The 17326-nt window shown below is 45.3% G+C and overlaps 1 protein-coding gene across 1 annotated transcript; it reads right to left on the reverse strand.

The window, feature by feature from the left end:
- Nucleotides 1-9: 9 nt before the first annotated feature.
- On the reverse strand, nucleotides 10-5302 carry LOC119318550 (P-loop NTPase domain-containing protein LPA1-like). Its single transcript, XM_037593123.1, has 7 exons — nucleotides 4907-5302; nucleotides 3010-3299; nucleotides 2588-2669; nucleotides 1814-2233; nucleotides 955-1692; nucleotides 721-825; nucleotides 10-525 (listed from the first exon to the last, which is right to left on the reverse strand). The coding sequence occupies exons 1-7, from the start codon at nucleotides 5042-5044 to the stop codon at nucleotides 265-267; spliced, it is 2034 nt and encodes a 677-aa protein (XP_037449020.1). The 5' UTR covers nucleotides 5045-5302; the 3' UTR covers nucleotides 10-264.
- Nucleotides 5303-17326: the final 12024 nt, after the last annotated feature.

Here is a 17326-nt window from a genome sequence, read left to right on the forward strand (position 1 = left end):
CAGAATATATTCTTGCGCAAATTCAGAATGCAATTTCAACTTTTCATTATTCGAGTTTCGACAAACCAGGATTCCTATATATAGCCAAGCATGAGATCCTCTAACAGTCACAACCACCAACATAAGCTCATATGGGTACAGTAACCGGTGCAGACTCCTAAGCACCACCGGAGAATGTGCCCAAGAGCACCGCGGCTGAAGGCTGACAGTGAACCGTGGCAGTGGTGTCTTTCTTCCCCCAGGGGTTGGTCGGGTTAGGCCGTGTCACGCGCACGGCATCTTTGTGGCGGCGACGTCCTTGGACATCGTGAAGAGGTCCAGGTTGTGGTGGTACCTGCCCTCCACCACGGCGCCATCTGCTCCAAGGATGCTCTCCTCCATGGGCTGTGAGCCCCTGGTGCCGTACCCTGCAGCTTGCTCGTCGTCGTCGGAGCAGTTGCCGTTCCCCATCACGTCCTGCATGGCTAGGTCGTCGTACTCCTCGTCAGACTTGGTGGAGTGCTCGTCGACGGAGCCCGCTTCAATCTGGAGGAAATGGTTGGTGCAGAAAACATTTAGCTTTGAAATGAGGCACGCTTTCAACTGCCATTCCTGGTTGGTATAAGGCACAATGTATTTGCAAGAGTTTTAGGAAGCAGCAACTGCAATCAAGTGGCTGCTACCACAATACAAGTAAATCCCACTGGGAAAATTGCTGTATAACATAGGAGTAGTAGCTACCTCATGAGCATCCCTTTCTTCATCAGTTAGATCCTCATCAGTTTCAGCATCAGGTGGGTCGTCAGCATCCTCTTCACTACCATAGACTGAATAATCCTCCATATGCTGGAGAAAGGTCACCAGAGCAGTCGTTAGATCGGAATGTATAGCATCAGCAATCGACTAAAAAAACATTAACACATTACTGTCAGTATTAATAACAAACATATCTTAGTGTTGATGCACAACACATACCTCTTTGGAGGCGCAGTCTGACGTTTTTGGTGAGCTGCAGCATGAGGAGAAGTATCTACCGCTTGTCTCGATCCCATCAGCCCTCAGGTCATCTACACTTCCAGCATGGCTGGTGCCACCGCCTGTGTCACTCAGCCACGCGCTAATCCCAAAAGAACCAAACTGGAGATTAACTGACTCTGCCTTCCCAATTTGTGATGGGTTAACCATACGATTTCCTACTGATCCACCACTGCCTGTACTGCCATTAGCATTGCCATCACCTGAATCTACATGCCAAGCCTTAGTCACCGAACCATCAGGGTTAAGGAGAGCCATCAGATTCCTCGAAGACCCCTTCCTTTGAATGAACTGGAACATGCCCTTGGAACCCAAGGAGTTAGCTGCACGCTGGTTCCTGTATTCCTCATCCACTACAGGAACAGTGTTTGTGTTGAGGTCATACAGCTGCTCCCCAACTTCTCGCCGGCGAAGACAGCTGAAAACTGTGGCGTGTATCGCTGCCACGCTCTGGTCAACATTAGTGTTGTTAATTTTGGGCACAAGATGCTTGTCTGCTCGGTTGCAAAGGTATTCCTGAATAGCCCTGATGTTCCGGATGTACTTGATATATCTGTTCTTTGCTGGGTCCAGTGTCATGTACTTTGCGCGCACAGCAAACCGTTCCATGTGCTTCTCCTCATTTGCAATGTATACCATAAATGGTATTATGGAAGGATGTTTCTTCATTAGCCCCATCTATTAGATATTCAAAATAAAATATAGCTTAGTCAATTCATCAGTGCAACAAAATATATAACAGGTAAACGACGCAAGAGCTGTAATAGAATATCAGTGTTGCTTCTGGACTAGTACGCACCACAAAATTGAGGCTCAAATGAACTCCTTCAACAATAACAGATTGCTTCTGCTCTTCCCAGGATGTAATTAATCTGTCCAGGCTGTCGATGACCATCTCGCTTTGCGCCTTGAACCCTTCTATTGCCATTTGTTTGCTGCCAATCAGCTCGGTCCTAGGAGGTAATACTGAGGAGCCGTGACGAGATTTAACATCTGGAGTGTCATCTTGGCCTTCATTTGTGTTAGGATTAGAAACCATTGCGAGCTTCTTTGCCTGGCGCTTAGCCTTTGACTGAGCAACTGCAACAGGGTCCAAGTATTCTCCTGCATGGTAGGTTGACGCATAGAGAAGAGGATTTTGCTTTTCATCTGCAAAGCTTCTCATCATATGGCGTATAGAATCAGTAGAAACCACTGTCGTCATGCCCAATCTACTACCCTGGATAAAACAAACAGACTGTATTTAGCATTCAGAAAGGAGTCAGCATCACGTATCTCTTTAATTTACAGTGCAATCTTCTAAAAGCAACAAGAAACACAACAGAGCAGGAAAGGTATCAAAGCGCTTTAAATTGGTACGTACTCCCTCCGCCCCATAATATAGGACGTTTTTTGACACTAGTGTAGTGTCAAAAAACGTCTTACATTATGAGACGGAGGGAGTATTTGACATGCAGATACTTACAATTAAATGCTTCTGTGTGTACCAAACTACTGTGTCACTGGCGTTATATATAGTATTAGCTATCACCTTTCAGAAATGGCTGACTCTTAGGTTAGAAAATTAACATACCAACAGAGACGATAGGGTGGACTTGCCGCATCCGCTTGTCCCACACAAGAGTACTGTCACCGATTCCTTTTTCTCCTTAATTCTGATAAGAATAATTGGAAAAAGACAGAATTGCAAAAATTAGCTGCCGTTGAATTCATCGAGTAGCTACCCTATGGGTGCCCTGAAATGACTTGGGTAATATATGCATATTTCATTGGAGCATAATGCATGCACCGTGCTCATAAGAATAATTTGGCTTTTTTCAAAGGAATCATTTGACTTTAACAAAGCATGCTAAGCATAAATGTCTATCCTAATCCTGTTCAGTTGTGGAAGATATAGACGACTAGGAGCTGTAAATTAAATTAATGAATAAACATGCTAGTTGGATTGCTAGTAATTCGTATGAACTCAATAAGAAAAAGATAGGGTAAAGTTACCTGCAAGCAAGAAGAAAGTCAGCCTTCTGGTTTGGTCCAACATACTTGTAAGAAGAGAGTGCGTCACACACGATATTCAGAAACCTCTCTCTTGAAACAAGAATCGTTGTCTGCGTCTTGTACAATTCGAAGGGCAAGCTGCTGCTACTTGCGTCTGGAATTTCTGTGTTAAGCATCTCAGCATCTTCCCCAATGCCTAGGCTAGGGGCATTTTCATCTTTAATAGCCCTATCCGATCTCGACACATCCAAGAATTCATTCCTCATCACACTGAACACTCTCTTGCTAATCTGACGGTGCCAAAAAACACTGTTAAACTCCACACACCAATAAAAAAAGTTGAGCACATGACCGGCATATTACTTTTGCAGCTTATCGAAATGGACGATGAGGAAAACAAGATACACCTAACAGTCATGACCAAATCAGAGTAAGAAAATTAAATTACGTCAAGTGAGAACCTGATACCAGAGCTCAGGTCAACTCCAAGATGCGTATTTGCTTAGGAAGCTCATCGAAATGGACGATGAGAAAAACAAGATACGCCAAACAGTGATGACCAAATCAGAGTAAGGAAATTACGTCAAGTGAGAACCTGATGCCAGAGCTCAGGTCAACTCCAAGATGCATATTTGCTTAGGAAGCTAATCGAAATGGACGATTAGGAAAACAAGATATGCCAAATAGCCAACACCAAATCAGAGTACAGAAAGTTACGTCAAGTGAGAACCTGATACCGGAGCTCAGGTCAGTTCCAAGATACAGACTAGAACAGTAGCCCGTCAAGCTACAGTTCCCGAGCATAAAGATCATGGCAAGGCAAAGCCTAGATGTCTATATCACTATAACACGGTGCCGTCTCTGTCATCAGAGCATAATAAAGCAAAGAAAGCAATAGGAATTCACACTAGGTGTAGCAGAGGGGCAACAGTTGCCTGACAGTATGTGCTGATAATGACCCCCAAGCAAAGTATCACCAAAAGACAAATTCAGTCTGCAACAAGAAGAATAGCTTGGAAAGGAACGGTGTGTTTTGCGCATCCGAAATACGCCGAATCAGATCCAATCTTTTGTTGCAAAGAATGACCCTGGCCAAAAGATGGCGAAAAGGATATGAGAGTTTCCTGTCCAATCCAAGGGAAGTGGACCGGCCCGGGGGAGTTTGGATTGGATTGAGCCAAGAACGTGGTATGCTCATCGATTGGTGGAGCAGTTGTCACCTTCCCATGTCAAAATCACCCCACCGCCAAACACTATGCTAGGCATGCCTAACAACATCGTTCGAACAAAGAACAACCAATTCAACACCCTGCTAGGCATGTGCTGTCCATGAACATGAAGGACCTATGGAATCTAGAACATAATAGAAGCAGGCAGAGGCAGTTGTCACCTTCCCATGTCAAAATCGCCCCATCGCCAAACACTAAGTTACGCATGCCTAACAACACCGTTTGAGGAAAGAACAATCAATTCAGCACTCTGCTAGGCATGTGCTGTCCATGAATGAACATGAAGGATCTATGGCATCTACTAGAACATAATAGAAGCAGGCAGAGGCAGTTGTCACCTTCCCATGTCAAACACTATGCTGGGCATGCCTAACTGCATCGTCTGAACCAGGCAGGAGCAATTCAAGCAGCAGCGCCAGAACACCATGCTGGACATGTGCTGGCCATGGAGGATCTGTGGCATCTAAAACAGAGTAGGAGCAGGCAGTTCCGTCCTCAGTCTAATCTAATCGCGGCATAGCGCGAGCGTGTCCCGTCAGGTCGCACGAGGGCCTCCAATCGGAGGCGGGCGGCCCTCCATTGTTCGGGAGGGATCAAGATCACAGACAGCAATAGAGACAGCAAAGAGGAAAAAGGGAAGGGGGAAGGAGGAAGGGGTGGGGGATGACCTTGAAGGCGTGGCGAGCCTTGCAGCCCATGAGCTGGAGGGTGCTCTGCAGGACGGGGCGCGTGTACCGGAAGGCCCGCCGGCCGCCGCCGTCGGCGACGGCAATGTAGAGCAGCTTGGGCGGCGCCGCCTCCGCCATGGCTGGGCCCGGATCAGGGGTCCTCACGGAGCCCGCCGGGTCAAAGATGGGGTTTTGAGGCGCATTGCGGCGGCGGGGTCATGGGCGCGGGCACGGGCATGGGGCGGTGGGGAGGGCCGAGAAGGCAAGCAGGTGTCGTCACGCCGCGCGCGCCCATGGCTTCCACATGGCCGCGCTCCCTCCCTCTCTCTGTCCGCTCAGCACGAGAGGAGTCGTCGCCTTCCTCCTCCGCTTTCTCTCTCTAAAGTTGTGGGATTTGGCCTCCCTCCTCTGCTTTTCTCCTCTCCTCCTTCCGCTTTTATTGCCTCCTGCCTCTCTCCTTTTTTTCTATTTTCTTTTACCCCTTTTTTATAGAGCTATTAATGTACAAATAATAAAAGTGCTACCCCACAAGATATTTTTTATAATTTAGGGACAATGCTAACTTTTGAACATGAGTAGAGACACAATCGCTCATACATACGCGCATACGCTCATCCTGCCCCTATGAATACCTCCGAAAGACTGACCCGACATATCATCTTGTGATTTATGAAGTCGCCATAGGCGCCTCGTCGTCGACGGGAACGTCTCCTCTCACTGAAAACGCATCGCCGGAAATCCTGAAATAAATTTAGGAATAATGCAAGCACCAGAATTTGAACCCTGGTGGGCTTGGGATACCACTGCCCCTCTAACCATCCAACCACAGGTTGGTTCACGGACAATGCTAACTTACAAATGTTTTTAGATCAAACGACAACATTTTTTTTTCAAAAAAAAGCCTTCCCTGTGAAGGAATTGCGCCATCCTCCTCAAGTAAAATTGCCATGGAAATCGTTCGTAAATGCTATCCGCCAAGGAGCGTTCACCATCTAAGAGGGTCCTTAATTTAAGGTGTGTTATTAAACTTTGTTAATGCAATTACTTACCTTAATTAAACTGAAACGCGTTGAAAGAGGAACAAAGCAAGTACTTTCTCCTCCTGCTTTAAATCAAAGCTTTGTTTTGAACATCAACATGGTTGTAACCCATTGGCAAGGTCGTGGTGTCACATCCTTGCTAACCGAGGTTCGGTTACCGTCGGGAACGAATTTCGGTATCTCGCCCAGATGGGCCCCTTAATATGTTGTCCATGAGGATTCTCACCTATTAGTTCTCGTTTTAAATGGCTCGAATATAACTTTGACAGTAATCACGAGATTCTAATAGTACAGTATTATTCTTATTGAATTTTATTTTATCGTGCTTACTCTTTATAACAATGGCACAACCATGTGGTACGATCCTTTCTTGTGTCAATCGTTTTCGAATCCCTCTTGTGTGGATCTTTTCGTGTGAGTGGTTGTATTTGTCCATCGTCTATACGTGGCACTGGCTGTAGTATTAAATCGCCTTGGTTATGCCGGTGTTCCCGCGTGAGAATTAATTAATTAATTAGAAGAAGAGATCAGACAGGAACAAGTGAGATTTTTATATGAGGGCAAGAAAAGTGCAGCTTTGGATTAGGCATCCATCCGCACTAGGTGTTGGGCACGTAGGTGAGTACTCCGGTTTAATCCAGCGACATATTTGGCGGCATATGCATAAATCTATCTCTTTCTTAGAAAGAACCATGGGGACAAAAATTGAACTGCTATTTACAGACTGACTTGATTTTGATTTCACTCAAATAGCAAAACTAAACTTGTATTTGCAATCAAGTCGGTGCTTAGTAGTTGAATTACTAAAACTCCGAGTACGGACTTCATTCCGATTGTCTGGACTGCAAATTCGAAAATAACTATGTAGTACAGTATAATATTTAATTTATCCGGGAACGTATTCATTGAATTGTAGTACGGTATTCTTGCTTTCATACGTAGTACATCACAAAAAATAATTGCTGCTCAAAGTTACGTGTGTTAAGGACCATAGCAGTGTCCAAAATATCACTTATTTGTGACATGAAGGGAGTAGCTTATACAAATTGTAACTGCGAGTATGATAAAAGAAAGGGTGGTGTTTCCCTCGCAAAAAAGTGGTCATGTTTTACAGATTGTCAAAAGAAAGGGCGATGTTTTACACTTGCTAAGTGCGAATAAAAATGATCTAGACAGGGCATATGTTACAAACTTTTTTTCTTTGCGAGAAGGCCAAATGAGATATGCTCCCTCCGTTTCTTTTTTACTTGGCGTATAAGATTTGCCTCAAATCAAATTTCGTAAAGTTTGATCGATCGTCCGTGTGCGCGATTCCATTATGCTGTTTGCGGCCGGCCGTGGAACGTAGTAGGTGCGTGCACGCGTGGCGAGAAGAAGCGGCGGCGAGGGCCGACGTCCGTCCGTTGTTGTAGGATGGGGAGATCCCTCTCCCTTTCTTTCCGGCCGGCACCTTTGCTTTTGCACCCTCTTTCTTTCTTTCCCTTTTTGCTTTTCCTACTCCTCCCTCCGTTCCAAATTACTCGTCGCAGAAATGAATGTATCTAAAACTAAAATACATCTAGATACATCCATACTTGCGACAAGTAATTCGGAACAGAGAAAGTACGTGTGTAAAACAAACAAACAAACAAACACACAAATGTGGATGGCCGTCCGTCCATGGCGTGCAGAGACCAGATGGATTCGGACGGCGGCGATCGGAATCGGATCGACGACGTACGCCGACCGGCCGCCTCCAGAAGACAGACGTATCTATCTATCTATACATCGCTCATAGATATAGACATAGACGGGCCCTCCTTGAACCAAGATTAAAACACAGGGCCAAGTCTAGACGTGCGAGGTCCTCAAGAAAAAGAAAAACAAAAGTCTAGACGTGTCAGCGAGTACGCGACGTTGCATGGCGACCGTTGACTCGCTCACCCTTTCACGAAAAAATCCATGCAATTCGGGTCGCGGTCTGTTCCTGCTGCACTCGACACGCGTGCGTGCGTGCGTACGTATGTAAATACGTTAGTTGGGTGGTCGACTGCCGACACGGTCGATCGGGTGGCCGCTGCTCTCCTCTCTCCTCCTGCTCCGGTGGTACCACCACTACTCCATCCGTTCATTAACTTATGGTGTAAACTGAATTTCGTCAACACCGTTTGACCACCGATTGCGCTCTCAATATACGATTTATATGATACAAAAGCATGTCTATACGTACATAAATTGCATATTGATGGAGTAGTGGTTGATCAAATCCTTATATTTGCGAAGCTACATGTGGTGTTGTAACCGTATTTTCATATGAACACGTAGCTTTCTCAAAAAAAAAGGACGAGAAGCAAGGGGTGGGTACTTTGGCATGTTTTTAAATTTAAAAAGGTTGATGTGATGAATATTGGCATAATTTCTTGGTACAACTTTGACACTAATCAACAGATTCCAATAGTACATTTTTATTCTTATTGGATTTAGTTTATCACGCTAGCGCTTTAAATCGATGGCACACACTTAACAATCTATATTATGGGGTTTTGAGGCGCATGGCTGCGGGCACGGGCATGGGCGTGAGCGTGGGCGTGGGGGCGACGGGGAGGGCCAAGAAGGCAAGCACGCCACGGCGACCATGCCACGCGCGCCCATGGCTTCCACATGGCCGCGCTCCCTCCCTCTCTCTTTGGCCCCACTCTGCACGAGTCGTCGCCTTCCTCCTCCGCTCTCTCTCTAAAGTTGTGGGGTTTGGCCCCCCTCCCCTGCTTTTATCCTCTTCTCCTTTCGCTTTTATTGCCTCCTGCCTCTCTCGGGTTTCTCTCCCTTTTCTTTCATTACCACCATTTTAATTTTTTAGAACTACTTAAACAACCATTGTAAAAAAACACTATTCCCTAAAAAACACTATTACACTATTAATATAATTTTATATGTTATGAAATCCTATCTATAAGTAAGTTATTTGTATGATTTTTTTCAAAGACTTGCTAGTAATTTTATTATTCTTGTATGAAAGTTCTTTTAAAAGTTGGTTTTATTTAATATATGGTCTCAATGTAAGATCTCACGAATCTCGATGTAATTTTGCACGGATCTAAGTGTAAGATCTCACAAATATAGCATTGACTGAGGCATAACCAAGTCTCGGCCGACTGAGGTTTAGCAAGACTGTGTGTAAATTACATACTGGTGAAGTAATTGTTGAACCAATTAGTAACTTATTAGAAAAACTTAAATGCCTCGATGAGTACTTTCTCCTGCTTTTAATCAAAACTTTGTTTTAAACATCAATATGCCCCATAGCCCACTGGCAAGGTCGTAGTGCGCATCCTTGTCCTTACTGAGTGGGACTCGATTACAGTCGGAAACGAATTCTGGTATCTCGCCCAGGTGGGCTCCTTAATATATTGTCCATGACTCTAGGAGGCTCCTCATCTCGTTTTAAATTTCTCGAATATTACTTTGAAAGTAATCACAAGATTCTATTAGTACAATATTATTCTTACTGGATTTTATTTTATCATGCTTTACTCTTATTTTTAGAAAAGGACGATCATGCGTTACTCTTTGGCACAACCATGCAGTCATTTTTGATTCGGTCCCTCTTGTGTGGATCTTTGTCGTGTGAATGGCTGTATCTGTCCATCGTCTACACGTGGCACTGGAGTATTAAATTACCTTGGTTATGCCGGTGTTCCCGTGTAATAATTAATTAATTAATTAATTAGGAGAAGAGATCAGACAGGAACAAGTGAAATTTTTATATCAAGGCAAGAAAAGTGCAGCTTTGGATTAGGCATCCATCTGCACTAGGTGTTGGGCACGTAGGTGAGTACTCTTGTTTAACCCAGCGATATCTTTGGTGGCATATGCATAAATCTATCTGTTTTTTTAGAAAGAACCATGGGGACAAGAATTGAACTGCTATTTACACGGCTGACTTGATTTTCACTCAAATGGTAGCAAATAAAACTTGTATTTACGACCTCTGATCCAAATTAATTGACGCTCCTTTATATTATTCTCAATTTCATATGTACTACATCACAAAAATTAACGTTTGGAAAAAGTCACGTGTGTGTGTTATAAGGACCATATCAGTCTCCAAAATACCGCTCTAGTTTGTTTTTCTAGACCCGGCAGCAGCGACGCTTCACGCCTTATCATTTTTGGGACATTGTCGTGGATCCTAGATGTCTTCGGTCGAACCTCGACTAGATGTTATGCTTGTTCTGGTTTCATGTTCATCCTTTGATCTACTTTGTAAGTGAGCCTCCCCACCATATTGTACTGTTCGGCCGAATACTTTGTTGTGTTGTTGTATATATGAATCGGTGCGAAAACTTGTTTCGAGAGTAGCTTACATAAATTGTGGCTTATATATAAACCTGTTTCGAAAGTAGCTTATATGTAAACCTGTTTCTTGCCTTCTGAAAAAAAAGAATAAATAAAAACCCGCAAAAAAAGGAGAAAAAAATAATAAAATCGCTGCGCCGCAGCTTGCCTTCTGAGCTCTTTTTTCTCCTCGAGAAGGCCAAAGGCCACACATCGTCCGTGCGCGATTCCGTTGCGCGGTTGCGGCCGGTCGTGGAATCGTACGTGCATGGCGAAAACCAGCGGCGACGGCGATGGCCGGCGTCCGTCCGTTGTTGCAGGATGGATCCCTCTCCCTTTCCGCTCCGGCCTTTGCACCTTCTTTCTTTTCCCTTTTTTTTGCTTTTCGTATCATAATACGTGTGTGAAACAAACTAACGAGGACGGCCGTCCGTCCATGGCGGGCAGAGACCAGCTGCATTGCATGGATGGATTCGGACGGCGACGACGGGATCGGATCCACGACGTACGCCGACCGGCCGACTCCAGAAGACACACCCTACATCGCTCATAGATAGGCAATTAATAGACGGACCCTCCTTGAACGAAGATGAACAACGGACCAAGTCTAGACGTGCCAGCGAGTGTGCGACGGTGCATGGCGACCATTGACTCGCCCACTGACCCTTTCAAGTTAGCCAAGAGAAAATCCATTCAGTTCGGGTCTCGGTCGCCCGTCGCCGAAGGATCCACTAGAAATCTATATCGGCCGGATCCTAGAAGACCCGCCAGACACACAGCTTCATAGGCTCTCATCGAACGGAAAACACATCAACAAAATAAGGATAGGGCAGGGAAAATATTATTCCTACTTTGCAACAACGCCGCCGCTTCCGCTTTCCAAACCGAACACAAAAACTCTAAAATGAAACTGAAAGGAATCACCCATACGGTTGTCCGACAGGTCCGGGGTCTAATGACCATGTGTTGGAATTTTGCTAGTAGGCCTTTGGCCCAAAGCCCAGCTAAAATTCTGAAATTCTCTTGGCCTATTCATGCACACATGTGAGTGGAGTGAGTGAGGCTAAAGTTTAGTCCCACCCCGAAAATTGAGAGAGAGTTGCACCTCTTTATAAGGTGAGCTCTTCTATCACTTGTATGAGCATGAGAAGAGGAGACCTACACGCGCTCCTCCTCCTCCTCGCTCGCCGCGCCGCGCCGCGGCGTTGAGCCGAGCTGAGGACAGACGTCTACCCTAGCGGCCGCCGCTTCGTATGATTTCTCACCACCGTTCCAGATCACCGTCAAGCAAGTCTTCTCCATCCCTCCTTTCGGCGTGCACCGGGAGAAGGGAGAGCAGGCCTCCGGAACCCCGCCTCTCGTGATCCTGTACGGGAGAGGGGCGATCCGACTTCGCGAACGACGACTTCTTCCCCGACCTCGGCAATCTCATCCTCGACGACATGGGCGACAACATCAACGTTGGCGGTGCTGCACCCGCTGCACCGTATGTGATTCTATCCTTCTTGTTCGAGATCGTGGTAGAATTCATGTTTCTAGTATGTGATCTGTTCATCTACTATGCTGGTTCACATGATTAGTTTAATCTCTACTATTGCTGTCATGATCTATTTTCTATTTATTCAGATTAAATATCGTAGTAATTTGCTCTTATTTCGAACAATCCAAAAACTGATTATAGGCAATTTACTCCGAGTGATTTTGCTGCGCATCTGAAGCCGTCTGCCTTTAAGGGGGCGCAATATAAGAGGTGGCGCACGAGAGCAGTCTACTGGTTTCAGACCATGGGCTGCTATGACGCCACCAAGGGCAAGCCTGAGGGCGATCTTAATCCAGCACAGCTAGAAGCTTTCGAGAAGATCGATACCCTCTTTAAAGGCGCTCTTCTGAGTGTTCTTGATGACTTCATTGTGAATTCGTATATGTCGTTTGACAATGACAAGGACATGTGGTCTGCGCTCGAGGCCAAGTTTGGTGCCTCGGACGCCGGCGGCGAGTTGTACGTCATGGAGCAATTCTATAACTATAAGATGACTGATGAGCGCCCTGTTGTACAACAGGCTCATGAGATACAGTCGCTCGCAAAAGAATTTGAGTACTTCAAGTGTGTGTTGCCGGACAAATTTGTTGCCGGAGGCATCATTTCCAAGCTTCCACCTTCGTGGAACAATTTTGCTACTTCCCTGAAACACAAGAGACAAGAGTTTTCCGTTGCGGATCTCATTGGTACCCTTGATGTTGAAGAGAAGGCGAGAGCAAAGGACACACGTGCTCGAGTTGCTGAGTGAGGTTCTAGTGCCCACATGGTACAGAAGAGGAACTCTCAGCCCAACACGTTCAAAAATAAAAAGAACAAAACTCAGGGCAAAGGCAAGTTTGATACAAAGAACAAGCCATCACATTCTATCAACTTCAAGAAGAATTCTCATAAGAAGGGGAAGGGACTTTGCCATGTCTGCGGTGATCCTAATCACTGGGCTCCGAAGTGTCTTAACCGCTTTGAGGAGCGTGAACATGAGAAGAGCGGCAAGTCCGCTAATGTTGTCATCGGTGATACTGATATGAAGGAATTAGGGTACGGTATTTTTCCTACCATCCTTTCAGTATTCCAATCTCCTGATTGGTTAATTGATACCGGTGCCAATGTACGTGTTTGTGCTGATGCCTCCATGTTTTCTTCTTACCAGGCAACAGAGACTTCACCCATGCTGATGGGGAACGAGTCACATGCCATCGTTCGAGGTGTTGGTGCGGTCGATCTGAAGTTTACTTCGGGGAAGATCGTGCGTCTAAAGAACGTTCATCATGTGCCATCCATCAATAAAAATCTCGTTAGCGGTTCCCGTTTATGTCGAGATGGTTTTAAGTTGGTTTTCGAATCCAATAAAGTTGTAATTTCTAAGTATGGACAATTTGTTGGAAAAAGGCTATGAGAGCGGAGGCTTGTTCCGCCTGTCTTTTTCAGATATTTGCACTAAAGTTATTAATAATGTTTGCCACAACAACGAGTCTGATATTTGGCATTCACGACTTTGTCACATTAACTTTGGTTGCATGACGCGGCTAGCCAATATGAATTTAATTCCGAAAATCTCTACTATCAGAGGCTCTAAGTGCCAAGTATGTGTGCAAGCTAAACAACCTCGCAAGTCCCATAAGACTGCAGAGGCAAGAGACTTGGCGCCACTAGAGCTTATACATTCTGATCTTTGTGAGATGAATGGCGTGTTGACAAAAGGTGAAAAGAGATACTTCATGACGTTGATTGATGACTCCACTAGATATTGTTATGTGTATCTCCTGAAATCAAAAGATGAGGCTTTAACTTTTTCAAAAACTATAAAGCTGAGGCAGAGAACCAACTTGATCGAAAAATTAAACGGCTTAGGTCCGATCGTGGTGGAGAGTATTTTTCCAATGCATTTGATCTGTTTTGTGCAGAACATGGTATAATCCATGAGAGGACGCCTCCCTACTCACCTTAGTCAAATGGGGTAGCCGAAAGAAAGAACCGAACTCTAACTGATATGGTTAACACCATGTTAGACACATCGGGTCTTTCCAAGGAATGGTGGGGGGAGGCGCTAATGACTGCGTGTCATGTCTTAAACCGAGTCCCCACAAAGCATAAGACCATGACTCCGTTTGAGGAATGGGAAAGGAAAAGATCGAAACTCTCTTACCTACGTACTTGGGGTTGTTTGGCGAAAGTCAATATACCGATTCCCAAGAAGCGCAAGCTTGGACCAAAAACCGCGGATTGTGTTCTTCTGGGCTATACTTTTCATAGCATCGGCTATAGATTTTTGATAATAAAATATGAGGTATCCGACATGCATGTTGGTATGATTATGGAGTCGAATGATGCAACTTTCTTTGAGGACATATTTCATATGAAGGATATGTCGAGTTCATCAAATCAGGAGATACCTACTCCATCTAGTGAGGAATTCATGGTAATTCCTGAACCCACCACTACGATGGAATACGTTGAGAATCCTGTTAAGGGTGACAATGGAACTCTTGTGAGGAGTAAGAGACAGAGGACTGCAAAGTCCTTTGGTGATGATTTCATTGTGTACCTCGTGGATGACACACCCAGGACTATTTCAGAAGCCTATGCATCTCCTGATGCTGACTACTGGAAGGAAGCTGTATGTAGCGAGATGGATTCCATCTTAGCTAACGGTACCTGGGAGATCACTGACCGTCCTTATGGATGCAAACCTGTAGGATGTAAGTGGGTGTTCAAGAAGAAGCTTAGACCTGATGGTACGATTGAAAAGTACAAGGCACGGCTTGTGGCCAAGTGTTATACCCAGAAAGAAGGTGAAGACTTCTTTGACACTTACTCACCCGTGGCTAGACTGACCACAATTCGGGTGCTACTATCACTGGCTGCCTCACATGGTCTTCTCGTTCATCAAATGGACGCTAAGACAACTTTCCTTAATGGAGAGTTGAAGGAGGAAATTTACATGGATCAGCCAGATGGTTTTGTAGTACCTGGTCAGGAAGGAAAGGTGTGCAAGTTATTAAAGTCTTTATATGGCCTTAAACAAGCTCCTAAGGAGTGGCATGAGAAGTTCGAAAGAACATTAACTGCTGCCAGCTTTGTAGTAAACGATGGTGACAAGTGCGTGTACTATCGCTATGGTGGGGGCGAAGGAGTTATTATTTGTCTGTATGTCGATGACATACTGATCTTTGGAACCAAACTTGATTTAATCAAGGAGGTTAAGGATTTCTTATCTCGCTGTTTTGAGATGAAGGATCTAGGAGTAGCTGATGTTATCTTAAACTTCAAGCTATTGAGAGATGAGAATGGTGGGATCACACTGCTTCAGTCTCACTATGTGGAAAAGGTCTTGAGTCATTTTGGGTATAGCGACTACACGCCTTCTCCAACTCCATATGATGCTAGTGTGTTGCTTCGAAAGAATCGACGGATTGCTAGAGATCAACTGAGGTATTCTCAGATTATTGGCTTGCTTATGTATTTGGCGAGTGCCACGAGGCCTGACATCTCTTTTGCTGTGAGCAAGCTGAGTTGGTTTGTGTCAAAACCGGGAGATGATCATTGGCATGCACTTGAGAGAGTTATGCGCTATTTGAAAGGCACCGCGAGCTATGGGATTCACTACACCGGGTATCCAAGGGTACTGGAGGGTTATAGTGACTCAAATTGGATATCTGATGCTGATGAGATTAAGGCCACAAGTGGTTATGTTTTTACACTTGGTGGTGGCGCTGTTTCCTGGAAGTCTTGCAAGCAGACCATCTTAACGAGGTCAACTATGAAAGCAGAACTCGCAGCATTAGACACTGCCACTGTTGAAGCAGAGTGGCTTCGTGAGCTCTTGAGGGACTTACCTATGGTTGAAAAACCAATACCCCCTATCCTGATGAACTGTGATAATCAAACTGTGATCGTCAAGATAAACAGTTCTAAGGACAATATGAAGTCCTTAAGGCATGTGAAGAGGGGACTAAAATCTGTCAGAAAATTGAGGAACTCCGGAGTTATTATGTTGGATTATATCCAAACATCGAAAAATTTGGCAGATCCCTTCATAAAGGGTCTATCACGTAATGTGATAGATAATGCATCGATGGAGATGGGTCTGAGACCCACCGCATGAGTTGTCCATAGTGGTAACCCACTCTATGTGATCAGAGATCCCGTGAAGTAGAAGTGGGAGACAAGCTGTTGGTCAGCTAGGAGGAGAGTATCCCTATATTACCTATCCCACTCCGTGAAGATGCAATACTCTCCTGATTTGCATGGCAGGTTGATACTTATCTTAATGTGTTCCAAGTGGCTTATTCGGGTAAGCAGAGATGTTGTCCTGCAGAACATCTTCTGAGGAACACACCTATATGAATTTGACTGTTAACGTCGCAGTCTGTGAGAATTGGGTGTTCTCTAATAAATTCATGAAAGGCCCTGGAGTATGACATATATGCCCACCCGCGGGGAAGCCTTGCGGCAGCCTAATATCGGTCAAGAATTTGTGTGAAACTAGTCTCACAGAAAACTTGTAGTTCAAGGCATAGTCCACTATTCAAGTTGTGATTTAGTGTAGTATAAATCTAAGTGAAAGTTCAACTTCACAGTCTCCACTAAGCACCGGTATATAAACAATGTTTTGGAACTAAATGATGAGATGTGCCAATGAGACTTTGTGGGGGATTGTTGGAATTTTGCTAGTAGGCCTTTGGCCCAAAGCCCAACTAAAATTCTAAAATTCTCTTGGCCCATTCATGCAAACATGTGAGTGGAGTGAGTGAGGCTAAAGTTTAGTCCCACCCCGGAAGTTGAGAGAGAGTTGCACCTCTTTATAAGGTGGGCTCTTCTACCACTTGTATGAGCATGAGAAGAGGAGACCTACACACGCGCTCCTCCTCCTCGCTCGCCTCGCCACGCCACGCCACGCCTCGTCACGACACGACACGCCGCGCCGCGTCGCGGCATTGAGCCGAGCTGATGACAGAGCTATGCACGTTTCTATATTTTTGCTGCCCAGGAAAAATTAATGAGTCATTAATTAATAATTAACGGACGCATTAATTACTGAACCGTTTCTGAGTCTTTTGGACCATGACAACTCGGACGTGGGGTTTACTCCCACGACCTACCCGACCCGCACTATATAGTCAGGCAGACATCTACCCTAGCGGCCGCCGCTTCGTATGGTTTCTCACCACCGTTCCAGATCATTGTGCCGCGGCGTGCACCGGGAGAAGGGACAGCAGGCCTCCGGAACCCCGCCTCTCGTGATCCTGTACGGGAGAGGGGCGATCAGGTTTTTGGGGAGCGCACTCGCGCGACTGCTGGCAGCGACGGCTTCGCGAACGATGACTTCTTCCCCGACCTCGACAACCTCATCCTCGACGACATGGGCGACAACGTCAACGCTGGCGGTGCTGCACCCGCTGCACCGTATGTGATTCTATCTTTCTTGTTCGATATCGTGATAGAATTCATGTTTCTAGTATGTGCCCTAGATGTGATCTGTTTATCTACTATGCTAGTTGGCATAATTAGTTTAATCTCTGCTATTGC

This window comes from Triticum dicoccoides, chromosome 6A (genome assembly GCF_002162155.2).
Source record: "Triticum dicoccoides isolate Atlit2015 ecotype Zavitan chromosome 6A, WEW_v2.0, whole genome shotgun sequence".
Classification (NCBI taxonomy): domain Eukaryota; kingdom Viridiplantae; phylum Streptophyta; class Magnoliopsida; order Poales; family Poaceae; genus Triticum; species Triticum dicoccoides.

What these genes read in the sequence shown, in the direction of transcription:
- LOC119318550 (XM_037593123.1), bottom strand. Translation starts at nt 5,044, where the DNA reads ATGGCGGAGGCGGCGCCGCCCAAGCTGCTCTACATTGCCGTCGCCGAC. An exon ending in ATTTGAGCCTCAATTTTGTG is followed by an intron (nt 1,693 to 1,813) that starts GTGCGTACTAGT and finishes AATATCTAATAG; the next exon opens with ATGGGGCTAATGAAGAAACA. An exon ending in CAGACTGCGCCTCCAAAGAG is followed by an intron (nt 826 to 954) that starts GTATGTGTTGTG and finishes ACCTTTCTCCAG; the next exon opens with CATATGGAGGATTATTCAGT.